General features: G+C 38.7%; 1 protein-coding gene across 1 annotated transcript in view; it reads left to right on the top strand.

Moving 5' to 3' along the window:
• The first annotated feature begins 223 nt into the window (after positions 1 to 223).
• The window catches only part of Acss3 (acyl-CoA synthetase short chain family member 3), a 150,846-nt gene continuing 127,029 nt past the window's right edge, over positions 224 to 24,040 (top strand). Inside the window, exon 1 of the mRNA XM_057758186.1 lies at positions 224 to 548. Within this exon, the coding sequence (XP_057614169.1) occupies positions 253 to 548 (296 nt within the window). The 5' untranslated portion in view covers positions 224 to 252. The remainder of the gene's footprint in view (positions 549 to 24,040) is intronic.

Below are 24,040 nucleotides of genomic sequence, written 5' to 3'. Positions count from 1 at the left end.
GAATTTAAGTGGTGACGGAACTCAACTTCTGTAGTGTCCTGCCTCTTTTTCCCAGGTCTCCACTCCAGCCTGTTGCTTTCCTGGTAGATCCAGGTCGGTTTTTATCGCGGACTTCAGTTTGACTTCCAAACTTCTGGGCTAGGGGTTCACTTCGGACTTAAGCCCCGCCTCCTGCAAGCTCCCCTCAGGGGCTGAGCCTCAGCCTTGTTGACAGCGAGTTCCCGGGCCTGTAGCTGGGGACAGTGAGGAAGAATGAAGCCATCCTGGCTGCAATGTCGCAAAGTAACAGGCGCCGGGACGCTTGCGGCGCCCCTGCCAGGGTCCCCTTCAGCAAGAGGAGCCAGTGCAGCCCGAAGGGCTTTGGTGGCGGGTCTTGGGGCCCGGGGCTGCAGGGCCCTGGCCACCTGCAATGGTGGCGAGTACAAGACCCATTTCGCAGCCTCTGTGGCCGACCCTGAGAGATTCTGGGGTAAAGCTGCTGAGCAGATCAGTTGGTACAAGCCCTGGACCAAAACGCTAGACAGCAGATATCCGCCTTCCACTAGTTGGTGAGTGACTATTTAGTCAATTCCAAAATCTCCTAACTTCTTGGAGGCCAAGGGCTGGAAGGTCTTGGATCAGGACTGGCTGGAGTTCTACCAGGAAAGAAAATCAAAGAAATTTATGATGCCTTCGGCTTAAATTGTTCGTTGGTTTCACTCTTTTAGCTGTCCTTCCTACATTCTCCTTTTGAAGTACTTGGTTATCTAGAGCAATCCCAATTTTGCAAGGGCATTTACTTGCGGTAGCTCTGCTTGGCCTCAGTGGGGATGTTGAGAGACCAAAACAAAGGCTTTCCAAAACAAAGGCTTGCTGCTGGACTGCGCACACTGGAAGTGAACCGTGTAAACAAATACAGAGCACGGACTAGGCTAGGGGATTAAGGACCTGCCTTTGGCGGGGAGGAAGAGGGCTGAAGAAAGTCTTCAGGAAAACTTAACTGAGCAGGGTTTGGAAGGATGGGATGTTACCTTCTCAAGGCTGACATGATCTAATTATCAAAGTCCAAGGGCTTAGAAAAACAGCTGAAGTAGCTGTGAGCTGGAGAAGTGAGAGAAAGAGGCTTGGGTAAGAAAAGACTTAAATAATGGGCCAAATAGATGGCAATAAGTCAGAAATATAGGCCTGTTTTGTTTAAGACACTCAAGCAAGGGTAGCCCAGGGGCAAGGTGATGTTAGGAGTCATGATGGGAAGAAAGGCTTCCCCTTGAAGTTTCAGTTATGAAAACTCACAAACCTCATTTGTTTTATATTACAATACATTGATACACCATAAGAGATGTTGTTAGGCTATAAGGAGCAAGGCCCACGGTTTGTGGAAAATCAAGTAGGAATTTCTAGGTGTCTGGCCCTTTAAGGATATGGTTGGCTGCCATCTGCTAACCATTAGAAAAGGATAATATCTGGGAAATCTGGATGAGCACTACTTGGCAAACAAGGGCAATGCCCTGGTCCGGCTGACATTTGGCCTTTTGGAGGATGCCTTTCTTCTCAGAGCAGAGAAGCTGTAGGAAATTGGGTGGAGGAGTCTGTTCTGTGTCCTCGTCTTGCCTCCTCTCCTCCTCCTTTTGTTTTATGGGGGTGTTCCCATGATGTTTCTTTCCAATGTGAGTACCTTGCCCCTCCAGTTCAACTGCGTTTTCCAGTACTATTTCATTGACCCACATTTAATGATCGACCTGACATTCAGTACGCAGCAATGGGTAAAAAACAGTGATTGCTCTCGGGAACAGTCTGCCTGGGTTCGAGTTCTTCCCCTCTCAGTTCCTGGACTCTGGGTCAAATGACGGCGCCTCTTGGTGCATCATTTTCTTTTTATTCCTCAAGACCAAATCATTAGTTTGAGCGTTGGCTTATTAAAGAACCAAGGCCAAGGGATCTAGTGTATTAGGCCCTATAATTGTTATTAGAGGAAACGGTATCTTTTTATTTTCATATTATAATCATTTTGGAAACAGGAAGTGTTTCTAGTGTCCTTCATATCACAACAGAGATTAACATCTGAGGTAGTTATGAAAGCTCAATGTTCATATATCTGTCGTAAATACCATTCTCTAATAATCTTAATGTGGCTACCTTTACCACAAAACCAATATGCAGAGATTTCAGTTAAGAAGTCACTGGGGGCTGGTGAGATGGCTCGGTGGGTAAAAGCTCTTGATTCCTATACTGATGGTTTAGGCTCAGTCCTGGGGACTCTTATGGTAGAAGGGGAAAACTGACTGCCAAAAGCTTCCTCTGATTTTTGTACCCATGCTATGACACTCACACACAATAGAGACACATACAGAGAGATACTTACACAGGGACATACACACAGAGACAGACACACACACACACACCACACACACAAAGAGACACACACACAATGTACATGCATATACACACATAGAGAGAGACACACACACAGACATTCACATTCAGATATACATACACACAGACTCACATACCACACAAATACACACACACAATAAATCAGGAAACGCAGTTAAAATAATTTTACGAAGAGACCACTGGAATACTGTAACTAAAAACTGAAGATAAGCAATGAAGTCTAGGGCAATAACGAGGGGAGAGACATTCCTGGGGGCTAGTGTGGGTCAGCGAAGGCAGAAGAGCAAAGAAAGAAAAAGTGCTTGCCTGTGGCCCAAGGTCACTTAAGATGTCAGCTCTCCTCTTAAGTAAATATTTTTCTTATTTTAAACTCCAGTTTTTAGCCTAACTTTTTAAAAAGTTGTGCACAGATTATACTGGTTGTTCCTTATTTTTATTAAAAATTTTACTTTTTTTTCCATTTTACATACCAACCCCAGTTCTACCTCCCTCCCCTTATGCTGCCTCCCCCCCCCTCGCCACATCCCGTTCTTCGTATTAACTCCTTAGAGTGGGTAAGGCCTTTCTTAGGGAGTCAACAAGGGCTGGCATACCAACTTGAGGTAGGACCAAACACCCTCCCACTCCCACACCAATTTCAAAGCTGAACAAGGTATCCCACCATAGGGAATGGGCTCCAAAAAGCCAGTTCATGCACCTGGGGTAGGTACAGCCACCCGCTACCCACCCCAACAACAGCTCAAGGTAATGATCTCTCACCCGCATTCAGAGGGTCTAGTTTGGTTCCATGAAGGTTCCCCAGCTATCAGTTCATAGTCTGTGAGCTACCACTAGCTTGGTTCAGTTGTCTCTGTGGTCATGCACTTGACCCCGCCCCCTTATTCATCTACTTTTAATGAGAACCTTGACAAAGGTTCTTGTATGTAAATAATTTCTATACACTGAAGGCACCAGCATTTGCTAATGTTGCTCCTGAATTATTCATCTCTGTAATCTTAGAGTCACGCTTTCTTACCTCTTTCATGGCATTCTAGAAGATCAATATGAATAATAAAATTTTTATACTGAGTAAGCTCAAAGATCTGATTCAGTCTTATGAAGACATTTGGTGATCAGAGCAGACTCTAGGAAGGGGCAGTGGTGGGGTGCCAAAATTCACTTTCATTCAATAGATGGCTTTAGCTTAGTTACGGTCACTATCCCATATTGTTGTAGCGCATAATCCTGTTGGACTAGTGATTTCCAACAATGCCAATCACAAGGAAAGGTGAATGTTCTATGCCCTCTTATATGTCTCTGTGGTCTAGGGCACAGCCAGCATAGACTTTTAAAGACAATAGTCAAATGGCAGCGTTCTTAGCCAAGAAGAGTTCTGCTGATGTCTTGGAATGGCAAACGAATTGATATGAGGCACTTTCAGCTAAGTTCTTCAGCAGAACCGAGAGGGGTTGCTACAGGAACCTGTGTTTCTCCAGTGGGAGTTGACGAGATGGGCTGCACGCTCTCTGGTTCTTGTTGACTTCCTCCAAGGCAGGTGCATTCTCTTTCACTGCAAGGCCATCTTTTCATCATCCTAATATGCAGACTTTCCCAAAAATGTGCAGGCTTATCAAAGCCTTAACACATGTGGCATTGCAGACTACTTTCTAAAATGGCATAACGTCTTCAATATCTTACATGCACAGGTGTATAAACGTGGGACAGAGATCTTAAGGATCACATGCAGACTTTGCAAGCTAAGTGAGTGGCCAAATCACTTCTCTAGCCTGGTACTCTGAGGTCTCTGAACAGAAAAGGCCGATATTACACACTTGCTTTAAGCTTGCAAAGCACCAACTCTCCTCACGGTTTGGTCGTTGCTTCTTATTGACTCCCCACTTTCTGGGGAGTAAAGTCTCTATTTGAAATACTTATGGGAGAATTGCAGTGACAACTGGAACAAGTAGAAAGTCAGTCATTTCTTTAATCTTGGAACACAGCAGTGGATATTCTTGGTTATTATGTTTTTTTTTTCAATGAAGAGACTTTTTTTTTTTTTTTTTGCCTATCCTGAAATTGAAATTCAACTGTGTCTCTTTCTGAAGAATTAGGAAATTCACTTTTCTCATTTTGAATTGTAATCTACTTCCTGGGCCGTCAATAGATTCCTTTCTTTAGAAGCACCCCTGACATAATTTTATCTCAGTCTTATATAAACAACATTCAGTATGAAGATTCTCAGTATCTGGGGGTTGATGATGGTGACTCAGTAGGTAAGAGCAGCTGTCACCAAATGTGGCAATCTGAGTTCAATCTCCAGGACCCATTTGGTGAGACCCTGCAAAGTCGTCCTCTGATCTCCACAGATACTTCTTAGCATGTTCTACACTCAAAAAATAATTCAAAGGATTCTTGGAATTTGAATTGGAATCAAATATGTTTTATTATAAACTGGAAATAAAAAAGCAAATCTATATTACTAGAAAAGTCGTTAATCTAGATTAACATTCCTGTAGTGGAAATAGTAAGGATGGAAAAGGTACAAGATCGATTTCCTGCTCAATTCACAATTGTTGAGTCCTGAAAAGCCTTGAACAGGCCCCGGAAAATTATAGGCTATCAATCTCGCACTCACTATGTCTACACCGTGTAGGCAATGATGGAGAGATGGTGAAAGGATTCCAGATAAGGCATGAAGTATGTCATTACAAAACTGTACTGGCAAGTGCTGGGTATGATAACAATCAGAGGGCAGGGGAGCTAGTATGTGCCAAGAAGGGCTTAAGGGGAATGATAGCCCTGGGCCTCTAGATCTAGTAGAACTCTGATTGACAATAAGACACTTTCATGCTTCTAGCAAAATCCACGGAGAAAAGAAAGTCCCGAGGTCCTCGGAGGATAGTTATCAGTGCGCCAGTGGCTTACAGAGGTTTTTTCTAAGTTGACAGTGCCTCTGTGGAGAAGATAGCCATATGATGCCTTTGGAAGGTCTGGAGTAGGTAGCCAGCAAAGACCTTTGCAGCTTACTAAGCTGTTGGTCCTAATCACAACAAAGTCTGTAGACAAGTGTGACTTGCTCAGGTGATGTGTTATTTATGCGTTTGTGTGCAGGTTTATTAATTTATCCTTTGGCAATTTTGTATATGTATGTTATAAATCATGATCATGATCATCTCTCCATCATCTCTTATCCTTTCCTCACCTCCGTGAATCCCTGTTTCTTCCCAAGCCTCTCTATTCTACTTTCATAGGTTAATTTTTAAATTTTATTTTATAACACTTGCTTTGTGACCCACTGCATTTAGCCAAGGCGTGGGTATGAAGCTATATCCTGGAGCATCAGTGACACCAGTGTCTACCTCACTGAAGGCAGTGACTTCTCCTCCTCCTGCGGTAGGTACTCATGCCATTAGCTCCCCCAGGTGGATCAGTCCCTTCCTCACCTATGATGGATTGTTTGTGTACTGGCTCAGTCTTGTCCTGACGCTGTACGCACAGTCAGGGCATCTGTGAGTTCATGAGTGTGTGGCCATGTCCCATTCACAGGACAGTGCATCATCACACTCCTCCCTACCATCTGGCTTTTACTTTCCTCTGGTACTATGTTCACTGACAGCTGCCAAGCCTTCAAGGTGGCGGTGTTTGTGGGGATGGTGGTGCCGGTGGTGTGTTTAAAGTTAGTTTACAACACTAATATGTCTTGCTATTTTATCTGAAGTTAAAATTTTCGAAACAGATCAATGTCTGAGCCTTTCCTATAAACACCCTCAAACTCTGCCCCTAAGAGACAATAAGAGACAAAGAAGGAACAGGAGTAGAAGGATGGGTAGAAGGAGGGGAGAAGGAAGGAGGGGGGAGAAAGGAGGGAAGAGAGAGAGGGATAGGAGGAAAAGTTGGAGGGAGACACACACACACACACACACAGAGAGAGAGAGAGAGAGAGAGAGAGAGAGAGAGAGAGAGAGAGAGAGAGAGAGAGAGAGAAAGCACCTTTGGCTAAACATTTTGCCTATTATCCCCAACACTATTGCATTCCCAACACTATTGCACCATGCTCTGCCTGTTCTGGTCATTCACTTTGATCACGGTGAGCATTTTTATTTACATTGCCTGCTGGAGTAGAGATTATCTGTGCCAGTGCGATAAAATCATTCTAGGTCAAGTTTGACTTCATAGTTCAGTAGTTCTTGTGTGGATGATGACTATAAGAGGTTAGAGCAATCAAAGGAACCTTGACACAAAATGGTCTACCTAGTGAACTAGGGAAAAAAAACAGGAGGAATGAAAATAGGAAATTCAGTAAGGTTAAAGAGAAGAGAACCCCAGGAATGGGAACAAGTTATGGTAGCATGAGAAATTGAGTAAAGGTTCAAATTGATTGGGTAATAAAAGATAATCACCTGAAACTATGAAATAATTTAGAATTTTAAATTTGAGAATAAATTGCAAAGAGGTGATAGTCAAACCATTTAAAGAGGTAGAGAGAAGAAAGGGCAGGGAGGGAGAGATCAAGAGACGGACAGAGGGAAGAAAGAAGCAGGATGGAGAGGAAGGAAGAGAGCAGGATGGGGAGGAAGGAGCAGAGCAGGATGGGGAGGAAGGAGAAGAGCAGGATGGGGAGGAAGGAGAAGAGCAGGGTGGGGAGGAGGAGAGCAGGATGGGGAGGAAGGAGGACAGCAGGGTGGAGAGGAAGGAGAAGAGCAGACTGAGACGAAGGAGGAGAAGAACACACAAGGTTAAACTTTGTGGAGAAGTACAAGAAAGAAATCCTGTCTATGGGAACAGATGAGGGCTGTTCAAGAAAGTCTTGGAAAAATAGACGTGCATTTTAATTTAATGATGTATAAAGAAGGGAAGAGACTTTAAAAAGTGGGAAAGTTAGTGGTGCTCAAATGCTCTAGAGATGTTTTAAGGATATTGAATTAAAAATTTGTTATTACTCCAAGAAATTAGTTATTACACCAAGAAACCCTCGGTGACTTTTCATCAGGTGATGCCCGTGGAGAGACTGCTGCTGAGGGTAGAACAACACATCACAGAATGTCCTGCTAGCAGGAATAAACATTCTGTGGACTTCTTAGACAGTGACAGGAAGGAGAGAGAGAGAGAGAGAGAGAGAGAGAGAGAGAGAGAGAGAGAGAGAGAGAGAGAGAGAGAGACATCTTAGAAGCTCCTGTCTCAAAGGAAAGTTAGTTACTTCACTTGCTAGTTTTTCCCCTCTCTCCTCTGTTAAGAGAAATGTGTATTTCAAGGCTGAAGTGAAGAAACCAAGAATGAAAAGAATTTTGTTTATTTTGAAACCCATTGCTTCAGAACTCACTGATTTTGCAAGCTGAACTTTTTGTCGTTTGTTTTTGTTCTTTTCGGTGCTACATGTTCCTGGAACAAATAGAACAGAAAAATCTACAACATGGGGTACAGAGATTCTTAGAGGATCCATAAGTTTATTACTACTGCTATTGTTGTTGTTGTTATGCCCTGTAATTCTGATGAGCTACATAGCTAAGCATTCCACGATAATCTTGACAGAAGAAATAGAAAAAAGAGGAAATTAATTTTCATATTGTTCTCTAAGTCATGAACCTTGCAAGACAATTCTTATGTTTTTTAATCATCGCTTCCCTGAATGCTGCAGGGTTAGTGATGCCCATGTGCTTTTTGCATGTGAAGGGCAGAAGCTTGTCTTCCTAGGAGAGTATGAAGCCAGTTAATGGAACTGCAGTGGTCCTGATCTAGAGCCCAGAATCTTTCTGTACAAGTTTTTAGGCAACCACTGCCAAGTCCAGTGCCAAATCTTGAATCATTTAAAGGAGACTTTATACAGAGAAGTTATTCTAAATTAAAGCAGAGTAAAGAGACCTGAACTTCTTGTAATAGGTCATTGAGTATTGGATACCTTTTCTTATAATTAACAGTTTTTAGGATAATTAAAGAACCTAAATGGGATTTGAGGATTGTCATACTTCAGTGTGAGTTTCCTGAAACTGATGGTTATATTGTGGCTCTCAAGAGGCATATCTTTGTTTGTACTAATGAGGTAATAAATTATTCTGGAGTTATTTGGCATTGTGTGAGAAAGTCGTTGGGTGGGAAGCAAGTTCTCTTGTGCTTACAACATTCCTGTGAGTCCGAGTCTATTGCACAGCAAAGCAGAGTATGCTTCTTCAGGAGGTGATCTGTTCTTGCTAATGAACTTTGGTTGTTAAGACAATTCTGATTACCATTAGTGTATTTGGGATATTCAGTCATTTATTTTATGTTTTAAATTTAGCCTTATATAAAAATCCCTATTTATCAAATTTATCTCCCTTTTATATAATATGTCTTTATTGTGTGCACAATTTTCTGAATAATATACAGATTGCCAAGTGACTACATTTAATTAACATAAACGTTACTTCCCATGGGTTTTATTTTACTGTGCTAGGTCTACATGATATCCACTCTCAACATTTTTTTCAAAAAAATAATATTTTCAAATATTGTCAAAATCATTTTCAATTTTATCTTGAAGAGAGAGTTTTATCTAAAGATGAGACATGTGCCCCCTTTTGACAAGCTTTAAATGAAGTGGATTCCTCCATAACAGTACAGGTGCACTTAATTTTGAAAATGACCTGTCTTTAGAGATATAAATATAAGTTCCGAAGGCACATGGTCAGCATGAAAAATCACCTGTTAGAAATCATGTCCCTCCAAATAACCTCATCAAGAAAGAGCAATTTTAAAAGATGGGCCTTATTTGGTATTCTGAAGGTCAGCAGCTCGCAATGTGCGGTATCTAATTTTCTCGGCCTGTCACACTCCCGAACCTCCAGGACAGAACGGGGCGAACTCCAGGAGCGCTGCAATTACATAAGCAAGGATGGATTGCCTGGCAAATGGCACAATCAATGAACAATGGAAATTCAGTCAGCTGTGATGGATCAACTCCCAGGTGTTGGGAGAAAATCCAGGCTTTAGTGCCTCCTGCTTATTTTCCTTTGTTCTGCCTCTGTATTGTTAGCTGGAGAAAAAAAAAAAAAAAAAGTGTAGTGGTTGGAGTTGCTTGTTTCGTTTAAACAACAAATTCACTTTCATAAACAATGCGGAGCCTTTTGATAGAGGAGATCATTGCTTTCCACTGTGATGAGTCATTGTAAGAGAACGTGGGGGAGGCTAATGGATCTTGGCAATAAATATATATATGAGCACAATAAACTCTGGAAATTACAGTGGTAAGAAGAACATGTGTGTGTAGGACTTAAATCCTTTATCTAAACTGTGTAGCAAGATTGCTATACTAAGAGTGCTAATTATGTTTGCTTTCTCTGGTATTGATACTGAATGAGGCAAGTGATGGCGTATAAAAAGAAGTTGCTGTTCTGATAATGCACGGGAAAATTAAGTACAAGAGCTCTGGGTGTGGAGTCCAGTTGAAGACAACAAAGAAACAAAAAACCCAGTCAAAAACATCAGTACTTGCCGGGCGGTGGTGGCGCACGCCTTTAATCCCAGCACTCGGGAGGCAGAGGCAGGCGGATCTCTGTGAGTTCGAGGCCAGCCTGGTCTACAAGAGCTAGTTCCAGGACAGGCTCCAAAACCAGAGAAACCCTGCCTCGAAAAACCAAAAAAAAAAAAAAAAAATCAGTACTTTCAAACACTAAGCTTGAGAGGAATGGAGTTTAATTATATGACTTTTGATAAAGTAACCAAACTTTACTAATTTAAATTAATTTAACTTTACTAATTTAATAATTAAATTAAATTAGTAATTAACAGTACTAAATAAATAAATAAACCAAATAGAGACAGAACAACTAAAATTGTAAGTTTTGGACAATAGAAATACCTTCTCTTAATAATTGGTTGTTAGAGCAATAAAACTTTCCTAGTATAATCTTTTAAGATATACCTTATAAGTGTATGCATCAGTGAATTAAATATATATATACACACACATATATATACATATATATATATATACACATGTATATGCTTGATAACGCTAAAAAAGGATATTGAAAAGTGAAAGAAAAGGACTTTGCAGTTTCTACTGTAGATCAATATAGAAACTTGTAAAAATTTACTAGGATGGAATAATAACACTATTCATTGTTGAAGAGACATAAAATCTGTTTCATTGATCATTTGCCAAATAACTTTGTGCTAATGAATGCATAGGCACTGAGGACTAAGTCAACATTTTGTCCAATGTCACTTTGTTTTTCCCTGTCCTCTTTCTTATTTGATTTTCAATTGAGAGCTAAGTACTATTCTAAACTAAATGCTCTGACTCTTCATTCAATCGATGTAAGATAGAGTTAGTTCATCATACCAATGGGGGGGTTCCCAGATACCCTAATTTAGGTAGATAGTATAAAATGGAAGTGAGAGTCATTAAGTGGTTTAGAATTTGCGATAGAGAACCCTGGATCCATTCTTTCAACATTAATTTGTCCCAAATAATTATGAAATGGGAAAATGGTAAATTACATATGTTATGCACCTCCATGTTTGATGTCTTCCTTTCTTGTGTGTTCTTTACCTTAGACTACACTGAATGTGGGCAAAGATTGGGCTTCTATGGACAAGTGTGGTTGTGTGATAGACTTTGGCTCATGTAATTAGTGGAGCAAGACTTGTCACTCCAGTGCAAAATATTTTATTGTGACATGTTCAAGCCATATGCCCAGTCAAGCCAGGTTTGCTGCGTAAGCATATGTAGGACTGCATAAATGTGGTGACCTAGCAGAAATGAATAGAACGTATTACATTGGAGAATGTACCCAGAACTACAGTAGGTAGCATGAATGGCAAACAAATATTGCGATGTGGTAACATGAATAGCAAACAAATATCTTGTAAGCCACTGGGATTTTGCAATTGTTACTATGATATAACTTATCTAATTCTTGTTGATTGAGTGGCGATAATTTATAGGACTGTTGCCACTATTAAATGTCTTAATGAACACAACTTTACAACACAACATTACAACAGCCCACCTTTGGAGTCACACACGGTCCAGGCATAATACTGAGTGATTTAACATGTTCAATGTTATTACAACCATATGATGTAAGAAGTACTTTTGTTCTCTTAAATGCATGTAGAAAAGGAGGTACAAAGATTGCCACAAGTCTGACTGAATGTAAAAAGCTATTAAGTAAAACACAAACCTAAGATTTGAATCCAGACTGGTTTTGTTCCAAATAAACTATATTGTTTCTGTAATAATTTTAATTAATTTTAGGGTTGATTTCTTCTTGTGCCTGTTCTCTACTGAAATGGGATAGTACTAATTTATTCGTGTACATAAAATATATTTATGTATATGAAAATGAGTGGTATAGGAAGAATAAAAAAATCTGGATTTGCAGCTCAAAAACCTTGATAAATATCATATTAGTTGTACAATAATATGTACACTCTGAAAAAAAACTGTATCGAACTGAGCAAAACATACCCAAAGGCGGGGAGGGAACTTTAAATCAGCTGACAATTACTGTTTCTTGAGCAGGCAAAAGCAATATTAATCTTCTTCCTAAGAATTCCCCATTAGTTACTGGCTTAAGGAAAATCTATAATGACCACATTATTCATCATGTGCAGTGTGCTTTAATGTTGTTTTATGAGAAGATGGTGATAAATAGCTTAATTAATTCATGTACTTATGAATATTTGAAAATTTTTCTTTCTTCTAAGCTCTCATTAAAATGCTAGGACCGGTAGCACATTTGTAGTTCTGAAAGTTGTTGGTTTGGTTTAATTTTAAATACACTTATATGTGTCCTTCTTGCCACCCACCCACAGAACTCTTTATCTTGATCCAAGCTTTTTTTCTGCACATACAAGAGGGAAGGATTTAAGCAAGACAGACCTTGATAAATGACATGCTTTGTTAAGTGCAGAAAGACATTTCTCAGGGATCTCATTACATTCAGTTCTTTTAGCTACAAGAATCTCTATCATCTCTCTGTCTATCTATCTACATCTATCATCTATCTATCTATCTATCTATCTATCTATCTATCTATCTATCTATCATCTATCATCTATCTGTCTATTATCTATCTTCTATCAATCTACTTTCTATCTATATGTATCTTTCTATGTACCTATGTAGCTATCATCTATCAATATTCAATCAATCATCTGTCTATCTATCTATCTATCTATCTATCTATCTATCTATCTTCTATCATCTATCATCTATCTATCATCCATCTGTCTATTATCTATCTTCTATCAATCTACTTTCTATCTATATATGTATCTTTCTATGTACCTATGTAGCTATCATCTATCAATATTCAATCAATCATCTGTCTATCATCTATCTATCTATCTATCTATCTATCTATCTATCTATCTATCTATCTATCTACCTACCTACCTAGCTACCACCTGTCTCTCAGAACAAATTGTAGCCTCTATCAATTTCATATGTTATTCAATCAAAATTGTGGCAGTTCTGGGGAAACGACTAATCTCAAAAAGGTTAAATGCTACATTTCAGGGTGTTAGGGATGAGCCCACATGAGAAGTAGGTTAGTAGAGTCCATAATCAATTAAAAAGGAAGCTCATATGCAATTATTGTCTGTTTTATGCTGAGTCACTCGTCTGTGCTGATGTGTTACCTCTCAATCATGACACTCATCACACCATAATTACTACAATAGACAATAGCAAAAGTAGCAATTATGGAGCGCATGTTTTGATCAGCTCCTTGCTAGGTCTGTGCTTTTGTTTTCTTAGAGCTGACTCACATGTTCTCTTCCTTATGCTTCCTTCTCGTGTGACTAACGATTTTAGCCTGAGATCTTCAGCAGTCATTTCCTAAAAAGCACACAACCTTGTTACCTTTTCTGCTAGTTAGGCAAAAAATGCTTATTATATTTATCTTTATTTAGCCGGTAGACATCTGCTGTGTAAGCTCATGCCTATTGATGCTCTTCTCACATCAACAATTTAACAAATTAATACCAAGAAATAGGAGGAAGATTCAGATTCAGGTCTAATCATTTATATATAGATGCTATTTTTTTTAAAAATCCACACTGCAAAATGTTCAGGGTACATCAGTCGAAATGATCTTAAAATGTCTTATGTGTATATTTACCTCCTTTATCATCTCAGTCGTTTGAGCTCCAGTATAAATTTCATGCTGACAGTGTTTACATTTTCCATTCAACCAGATTTTTCAAATGGTTTATATACCCCCTCGAAAGGTATCGAAGTCTGAAAGTTATGTCTTCTTCGTGGGTTTAATCTTTATTCTGAATCTATCGGCTCACTTTGCTCACTACCCAGCTGGGTTTTAATGGAGAGGGTATTTTACAATCAACATGTATTTACATTCATCAAGACCAAAATGTACCTACCACCTCTCATTTATGACATACAGATGCGGTTAAAAAAAAAAAAGAAGAAGAAGGTTTTGCTATAGTGATTCTCTGCTTATAGCTCACGACTCCCTCTTACTCTGAAAATCAGATATTTACATTATGATTCAAAACAGTAGCAAAATTACAATTATGAACAGCAATGAAAATAGTTTTATTTTAGAGGGGTTACCTCAACATGACAAACTTTATTAAAGTGTTCCAGCATTAGAAAGGTAGAGAACCACTAGTCTATTATGCTAGAGTACAAGGGTTTCAGCTAAGAGCTTAGTTGATATCATGATATTAGATCATTCTAATATAGAAAAGATATTAAACGATTGATAAGTATGCAATGGCTCACACCTGTAATCTTAGTTTACTTTGTTCATAAAATGATTAATTAAAAAAAACTTGCCAGGTGATGGTGGTGCATGACTTTAATTCCAGCACTCAGAGGCAGAGGCAGGCAACTCTCTGTGAGTTTGAGGCCAGCCTGGTCTATAAGAGCTAGTTCCAGGACAGGCAGAACTGTTACACAGAGAAATGCTGTCTCTAAAAACCAAAAAAAGGGTTAAAAATTTTAATAAGGATTAGTACATTTTCTTATTAGATATTAGATTATTCCAAGAACTATAGTCTAGGGAAATAATAGCATTTCTCAGTTAAACTAAATCAGACATGGTGGCGCACACCTTTAATCCCAGAACTCAGGATACAGGGGCAGGAGGATGTCTGTGAGTTTGAGGCAGGCCTGGTCTACAAAACAAGTTCCAGGATAGCTAGGGCTGCTACACAAAGAAACCCTGTCTCAAAAAAACCAAAGGACAATCAAAAATCTCTTAAGCCAGTGGTATTCAACCTTCTTAATGCTGCAAACCTTTAATAAGTTCCTCATGTTGTGGTGACTTCCAACCATAAAATTATTTTTGCTGCTACTTCATAACTGCAAGATTGCTATTGTCATGCATTGTAATGCAAATATCTCAGTTTTCTGACGTTCTTAGGGGACCCCTGTGAAAGGCTTGTTTATCTCCAGAGGAGTCGCCATGCACAGATTGAGAAGCATTTTCTTAAACTATAAAAGTGACTGTTCTATATTGTTATGTATTTATGTGTGGGCTTGTTTAAGCCCATATGCATGGTTGTGAGTGTACATTAAAGTCTATAGGATCCAAAGCATATGCTAGGGAAACAGCAATGTGTCTATAGTTCTTTAATTTCTCAAAACCATACCATGTTAAAAAAATAAATCAGGCCTTTTAGCTAACTTGCTAGTGATTTCAGCATACAGACAGCAGATCTAGTCTGCATACTCATGTTTGTTAGGTTCCAAGGTGCATCAGGTTTACTTTTTGTCAGACTTGACCTAGGGTAATCCTATTTTAGCCTTATAATAACAATATCATGATTTTTAAAGTCATGTGCACACATGTGTATACATACACGTGTGTTTATATTTTTGTAATATTTATGGACATATTTGTGAAACTATTTTCCTTGGCTCTGTAATTTACTTATTCCTTAATTCATCTCGTCTTTTGTTTGTACTCTTCCTTTCTTAAGCTGGTCACTCATCAAATATTTATCAAGCACTTTTATGAGTCAGGTAGTATCCCGGGTGCTGGATCAAAGTCCAAATAGAGTATAAATTTAAAGAAACAATCTCATATATCAAGGAAAAGTAGTTTGTTTATAATAAGACAGCTTAACAGATGAGCTGTTTAATAAGAGAAGTATATCATGGTTTATAGGGTCTATCTAGCCATTAGTTTGTGAAATTATGGGTAATGAAGTCCATTTTGTTTTATAACTAGCTCTTCTATAAATTTCCTTTGACTGTTGAAATGTGGATAATGTACATGGATTTCATTCTGGTGAGCAGTGGCTGTTTCTGGGCTAATGAGTCCTTCAGTAGATAACAGAATCAAGTCGTTTCAGTCTTATCCTTCTGGGGAACCTCTCCTTTTTAGGTAGAGGTGCTAACAAAAAGTAAGAGGTGAGAAGGGAAAGTAACAAAATGGAGACTAGAGGGAAATAATGGCCTTGGTTAGCACCAGCTGGATAATGACCTCTTGGATAATTAAGTGGGCTGCACTGTATCTAAGCTTCGGGTTATTGACATGTTAATGGAAAGTCTTTCCTTTATGAACCTCGGACAGTTAGCAAACATGTAGCAGAGTCCTGCCTAGCATTATTCTCTGATGATTCTGAGGATAAAACTGGTAAAAATGGCAGGATACAGAATTTATCTATTTTGCTTAGCAATTTAACTTACAAGCAGTAATTAATCCGGTTGTCTTTGTAACTTGGTTATGTTTTTAATCCGCGTAGAAGGACAGTTCTGTGAGAGGTGGCGGCTGAATGGAAATGTCATGGGGTTTAATTAAAAGAGGGGAGGTTTTATAAACATAATCTCTTAGGTTTTACTGCTTAGGTTTGACTTAATTCATATTGACATTGCTAGACTTAGAAGTAATCCTGGATGAAATTTATATCCTTGACTTTTATTCAAGTTTAACTTTTGTATTATTTTAAAATCTATGCAGACAATGACGAGATATAAAAAAGTGTTAGGAAAAATCCATGATGCTTCAATATAAAAAATACTTTATATAGTGTGCATTTATTATAATCCTACTCAGCCTTTTTGTTTGACTTGTGACTTTTTATCTAGAAGTAGCTATAGACTCTCAAGAAATTTCAAAAATAGTTCAGGTAGGATAATTGTACTGCCACTCTGTTTCCTTCATTGGTAACTACAGTATATTATTCAAACCCAATGTGATTTTGGGAGGAACCTAGTCGGTTTTATACATGTTATGTGGTTTCGCCCATTTTTCCACTCATTTGTCTTTTCACATGTATATGTTTAAGATATATTTTTATGTGTGGTTGCAGTGTTTGCTTCTTTCTCTTTCTGTTTATTCCAGAATTATTGGAACCATATAGTTCTTATCATCTGACAGCTAAACTTTCTACCTCTAATTAGTTTTTCTATCCCATGAATTGAGTAAGTTTCTACTCCAAAGGTTTTGTAAGATGCTGATCTATGAGTATAGCAATATGTCATTAAATGTCATTTTTTTTTGGTTATGTTCCTTTAGCAGAAAAATAGTATTAGATTTTCTCTTAGGCCCATGGCCTATCTAGTTGTTTGCATCCGTCACCTCTGGCTCTTATAATCTTTCTGCCTTCTTTTCTGCATAGCGTCCTGAACCCTAAAGGGAAGGGTTTGATGAAAATATCCTATTTAGGACTGAGTGCTACAAAGTCACTCTCTGCATATTGCCAAATCATAGGCCTCTGTGTTAATCCCCAATTACTGCAGACATAAGCTTCTCTGAGGAGAGTTGAGAGTCGAGAGTCGAGTTCTTACTGATTGATGGGTATAGCAGAACGTCAGTAAGAGTCTTGCTGTTGTTGTGTTCCTTTAGCAGAATAATAGTACCAGGTTTTCCCTTAGGCCATGCATGACCTATCTAGTCTCAAGTTCTTGAACTCTCTTTCAGTGTTAGGTATGGGTTCTATCTCATTCAGTAAATTGCAGGGTTTGTAGATACAGATATTGATGATTATCTTTAGTCATCTGGTAGTGTACAAAGAGCCTTCTGGTACTGTGAATGCTAAGTCTTAGGGGTGAAGCTTCTAGTTAGGCATCAGCTTGATTTCTGTGTTTGATGACAAGGAAGTGTTGCCTTGCACAGTAGAGCCTTACCATCAGGTTTTTGAGAGCAGTCAATAGCTTTGTCAATAGCTTGTGATGTATAGGGTTTCCATTGGCCAATGCTTCAACAGATTATAATTCATTCCTGATACTGGAGGTCTTATTTTGTGGTTTAAAAAATGTGTAGTTGGGACATTATCTGTCCTTATATTTGGCGACTCTATTTAAATTTTTGAAATATTTTAGAATCTTCTACAGTAATAGGTTTCCATATGGTTTTTGATATGACCATTATTGCCCTTCTCCATATTCCTGCCTTTACCCTTCCCTTCCATCCCCGTGCCTATTTCATCTTTCCATTTCAGTTTTTCCTTTATTTCTCAACCTCATCATTCTATTTGGCTTTTCTTGAGAAATTGTCTCCTACCCCTAATACTTTACTAAGCACTTAACCTCTGAGGTTATTCAGATTGTACTATTCATATCAAAAGCTTAGAAGCTAACATCCATATATAAGAGAAGACATAAGACTTCTTCTTGGGAATATATAGGTTCCCTCACTCAAGATGATTTTTTTCTAGCTCTATCCATTTACCCTAAAATTTCATTTTCTTTTTTAATGATTTATTTTTATTTTATGTACATTGGTAATTTGCCTGAATGAGTGCCTGTGTAAGGTTGTCAGATACCCTGGAACTAGAGCTACTGATAATTGTGAGCTCTCATGCAGGTGCTGGGAATTGAACCCAGGTCCTCTGGAAGAGCAGCCAGTGCTCATAACCATTAAGCCACCTGAAATTTTCATTTTCTTTAACAGCTAAATAGTTTTCTATTGTGTAAAAGTACCACATTTACATGATGAATTTGTCAGATATTAATATTCAAGATAAGCCCTTACCATCTTTTATAAAGTATTTAACTATTACAAAAGCAAGAAATCCTGAATGAACAGCATAAAAAATCTTCATTCTGTCATGTTTGCTTGGATCTTTTTACTGCAGACAATGAAACAGTGTAGCAGCAAAACTCTTGTGAATCTTTTCCAATTTTCCATTCTTTTTTTTAGGAACAATCACAGAATAAAGTATAAGGCTCAAGGGAAAGAGCCATCCCGAGGCCTTTGAAATTGATGGATCACATTCTTCTTCCTTAATAAGATCTTGCACTCAGCATCTCTCTGGATTTCTCTAAGTAGTGAGCGGGATGAGTTAATGAATGGGGTTTGCCTCTGGGAGCTTTGGGTGTAGAAGATAGCTTCATCAGAATATTGCACTGTTTCCAAGAGCATCCTGACCAGAACCATGACATCTAAAGGAACACTGTGCCCTCTCTTTGAATATCACATTGTGCAAACAATGTATCTTCTGTATTAGAATTTCTTTGTGAATCTTACCCTGGGAGAAGGAAAAACCTGAAGACTGGGTCCAGTTAGAGGGGGAGTGCACTCTCTGAAAGGGAGTTAACATAATTTTGAGTGTGTGTGAGATCAGTTTTACAAGAGACTAGAGCTGACCTGATGATGAATCAGGCATGAGAAAGACCCCGCCTTGATTGAGACCATCTTTTACTTATTTGTTTGTTTGCTTATTTTTATAATTTATTTTACATACCAACCACAGTTTCTCCTGCCTTCTCTTCTCCAATTCCCTCCTTTTACTTCCTTTCTACCCACCTTCCCCACCAACCACTACTCCTCTGTCTCCGCTCAAATGGGGTATGGCCTCCTATGGGACTCAACAAAGCAAGACATATCAAGTTGAGGCAAGACCAAGTTCCTCCCCCTTGAATCAAGCCTGAACAAGACATCCCACCATAGGGAATTGTTTACAAAGAGTCAGCCCATCCATCAGGGAGAGGTCTTGGTCTCACTGATAGGGGCCCCATATAAAAACCAGGCTATACAACTGTCACTCAGATGCAGAGGGCCTAGGTCATACTAACTCCCTAGCTGTCCATCCTGAGTCCGCGAGCTCCCACAAGTTCAGGTCAGCTATCTCTGTGGGTTTCCTTGTCATGATCTTGACACCAGCTTGTTCATATAATCCCTCCATCCTCTCTTCAGCTGGACTCTGAGAGCTCAGTCCAGTGCTTAGACTGTTTTGTATTCAAAATGTAGGCTTATGTCATGATCTAAAAGATAGATTTAAGGCAGATATCCACTTGATCTCTCTTTTCTTTTCCTAGTATGAATATAGTGAATAAATCTCTTGTTTCTACTTTTCTCTGTTACTTCTATGCTCAACTGACCTTAATTTCCAGGGTCCCTACTTGCCATAACGACTGTGGTCCCAGTTTTTCATGAGTTAAAACCTTCAAGAACAAACAATGGTAGGAAAACTCTACGTTCATTAGTAGATCATTTATTTCCATCTCTATATATCTGACCCCTTCTCACTCCCACATCTTAAGTAGAATATTATAAAAACCTGTAAATGCATTGCGCTCCTCTTTGGTGCCATTGTTATTGTTTTTCTTATTTTCTCTTTGCCCTCTTTCCTTCTTCTTCCCTCATTGTTTGATGATTCTTACTGGCACTTGAAATTAAATGCAGGATGGCATCTTCCTCCAACAAATGCTGTTCAGTACTGATAAACATATCTTAACTTGAGACCACCTTCCATTCCTCTGGATTATTCTGCAGTTTCTTGTACTCCCACCTTGGAACCTCTGTGCTATCCTGAGTTATAGATCTGGTTTTCTAATAACTTGTTATTTGCCTCATCGTCACCTTGTGACTTTTTTTATGAGTTAGTAGGCAGAAGACCCTTGTTCTTAACATGTTATACATGCTCTCATGGAAAGGCTAACTAAAGGAAGAAATTTGCTTGCCCTACTATGTTCATTTAGCTCCTATTTATTTTAATAAATGAGCAATTTAATAATTAATTGTATTTGGTCTTACTTACTTCTGACCCTTAATATCAAAGTAACTATAATTCTTTTTTTCACATTTAACGTAATCTTCTTTCTCTTCAATACTCAGTTTGATCCTGCATTTATCTGTAGAATGCAAATGAAACGTGAGAAATTTGTGCCCTCCCCCATCTCTAAATTTACTGTCAGGCGTGACTCACAGCCTGAGAATCTTGAAGATCATCTATTCATGCCTTTTCTCTTCATTGGCAGTAGCTTCAGTTCAGATAGCAGGTATTGATTTACCGAAAGCCTTTCTTTCTTTTCTTTTCTTTTTACTTCTGGATGCAGCGCTCACCATTGGCAGTTCATCCCGCTTTAATCCGATATGATCTGGCTGGGGTGCGGATGTGTGTGATGTCCTTTCATGCTGAAGCAGTCCAGTCCTCGCTCAGAACTTAGGTGATGGAGCCTGAGGAGAGAGACCCATGCACAAGGGATCGGAATAAAGAATATCTCTCTATTTGCACTGGTTTCTTTGTTAAAATAATTATCTGCCTTTCAAAGGGAAGCACTTTCCAAACAATTTCCCACAAACAATATCCCTAGTGGTTAAATTAACATAAGTTTATTACTCTGTTCCAAGTAAGCAATTACCCAATTTGGAGGGTTTCCTGGAACAGCCAGTTGATACTGCCCAAAGCCAAGAGTCTGCAATTTGGATGGGATGTCACTGTGTGAATAGAGCCCTCTCAAATCTGCTTCAAACACTCTCTGTTTGTGTAATTGTAGTCTTTTGAGCTGGCCATTGTTTCCCCTCAACATCAAACTTTACCTCATGGGACTCTTTTCTTACTTGTGTTAATGTGTCAGAAGACTACAACTCGATTCACACTTGTAGGGTTTACTTAAAAATAAGTGTGGAACATTTAATGCATGCCCTGGAGGGGTTATAACAGGTCTCTGTTTGTAGGAAGCTAAGAATCTACCAGGATACCACAATTACCCAAATCAGTACCCAGAGACTTAAAACAGGAAAACACCCATAACATTGCTTTGAAGTAAGAAAACGTATTTCCTGTTCTAGAAATTTATTTGATGTCTTTGAGCTCCTTCCTCTCTGTAAATTGGAGAGACCATTGTCTATTTCAAGGGGTGTTATGTACGTGAGATAACATAGCATGCATATAAATGGTCCAAGTCAGAACCTATCACATCAACAGCATTAATAAAATATTTGTTTCGCCTCACTTCTAAACGGTTGCTTTGTATCCTTGTTCCTTGTCCGAAAAAAAGCATATCAGCTTGACATTTGCAGGCCATAAATCCTCTCTCTTTTTTGTAGCCACCTTCCTTATACTTGCAATTCCTTTTGACTTGCTTCCCTCACACCCAGGCTTTTATTTCTCAGTATGACTTTCCATGCTGGTCAATAGATCCTTCCAGATCCCATTTCCTTGTGGAGCTCACGAGTCTTACATCTACACAGCTCTCCAGGAGTTTGCCCTCAAATCCATTTCTGAACAGCTTTTGCTCCCTGGAGAAAGTCCTTTGGTGGCTTTCTGTTTATTAACAGAGTGCTTGGGCTTTGGAGAGGAAGCTCACACATATCTATCTTGTCCCAGCATGAGGACACCAGTCTCAAACAAGAGCCTCTGCTTCAGAGCCAACTTCCCCTACAGAAGCCATTCTTTGCCCTATTTATACTGTTGTCTCACTAGATGTCGCCACTAAAAGCAGCCCATCCTGTTAATTTTCAGGCCCTAGCAAGGACATGGTTTCAGTTCCCAGCACCCACGTGGTTCCTCACAGCTGCCTGTAACTCAGTACCAGGGGTCTGATTCCCTTTCCTGGCATCCACAGTCACCAGACACACACGTAGCATTCATGCATATATGCCGGAAAACACTCATGCAAATTTTTAAAATATTAAAAAAAAAAGAAAAAGAAAAAGAAAACTACAGAAAGAATTTCAAGGGCTTTCTCTTTTGACAGATCCCTGAAGACACAGGGCAACACAGGTTTCTGCAGTGACCGCAGGCTTGGCTGGCCTGAGATTTCACTTTAGTGCTGATGAATTCCTCTTAAAGTATAAAGTATTGCAATTGAAAGCTTTTTTCTATTTGGCAAACGGACACACTTTAAGAGTCCTGTACTTTGGCTAGAGAAAGTGTCACTGCGAGAAATGAAGCCGCCTTCAAATCTTCCTTGTTTAGAATCGCTAAGGCATGGCTCATTTATCCTCAAGTTTATCTCTGGCTATGGAGAGCTTTATGCCTGTCATTTATCCTAACCGGAAAACCGGTTGATGACACAGATGCTCTCTCTTTACTCGCACAACATCTTTGCATCAGTCCAGGAAGAGAAATGACATCTCATTATGTTAATGTTCATCTTCCCGATTGACGCTAAAATAGGAAAATCGTATTTTGTACTCATTGTTAGTATTTTTTCAAGAAATATTGTTTAGACGTTCCATTTTTTTCTTTTTTAGTTTTTTGTGGGTTTTTTTTTTTTTTTGAGAAAATTTTTGTCTGTGAAACAATTCTGACTGTTCTGGAACTTACTTTGTAGACCAGAATGACCTTGAACGCTCAGAGATTTACCTGCCTCTGCCTCCTGAGTTCTGGGATTAAAGGTATGTGCCACCACTGCCCAGTGGAGGTTCTAATTTTTAATTAATTAATGTATACAGATACTGTAAATCTTAGTGAAATTACAATATATCCTTTCTCATGCAATTTATTTTGAAAATGTTTTCCTCAAACCCAGTCTTTATGTGTGTGTGTATGTATGTATATTTTATTTATGCATCTATCATCTACCTGTCTGTCTAATTTATCTGTTTCTCTAATATTTTAATTATCTATGCACATATATGCATATATTCATATGCGTGTCAAAATGCAGACTTCAACAATATATTTCAGAATCTTAGAGAAGATTTTAGGCCATGTGGTATTATATTACTGTTAATTCTATTCTATATATGTTAAGTATTTTATAGCTTTCTGAATTCAGAAACTCCTGTATTTCATTAATAAAACCCTGATCCCTGCCAGAAAACATTTTTATATTTATGTGATATGATATGTTGTGTGTGTGTATGTGTGTGCGTGTGTGTGCACATTGGAGAAGGAGTCAGTTGTCCTTAAACATTTATCCAATATCCATCTGTCTGATTTTAGAGTTGTTTGAGAGGGTTATTGAGATGCAGTTCTTTTTGTAGCATTTTAGATATTTTTCTGTTTTAAAGAAATAACCCATAAATTTACACGTGGAATTGTTCTGCAGTATGAGATACTGTTTCTGTTACATATGTCATTTATTTTGGATTTGACAATGTTTTTCTCCCATTTACATCAGATATCAAAAAGCTACCTCTGACCTGAACCAGTGGTGTCAGCATTACTTATTATGCCACTGTTGTTAGCAATCTCACATTTGCTTTCTTGCTACAGAAAAACCCACGACATCGGACATTTGAAGTAAAACTGTAACACCAAACTGAACTTTCTAATCAATATTAATTTAGTTTCAGTTCTATACTTTTTTTTGGACTATTCAGTTTTACTAGGAAGCACATTCAGATTTCTGTCCACTTTCTCTGAAAGGAATTTGGGGTCAGTAATTATCATAAAGGATATGGAAGCCTTCTTCCTTTCTTCAACAGAACTGAAAGCTGAATCAGTATAAAAGAGAGATCAATTCCTAAATCCCTACTGAGAGAACATTCCAGCAGTTGGGTTAGAAAATTTATGTTACTAAAAAGACTGATGCATGGGAAGAGAAGAGGACCAA

The sequence above is a fragment of the Chionomys nivalis genome, chromosome 25 (assembly GCF_950005125.1).
Source record: "Chionomys nivalis chromosome 25, mChiNiv1.1, whole genome shotgun sequence".
NCBI classification, from domain to species: Eukaryota; Metazoa; Chordata; class Mammalia; order Rodentia; family Cricetidae; genus Chionomys; species Chionomys nivalis.
This window is presented reverse-complemented; position numbering and strand designations above follow the sequence as displayed.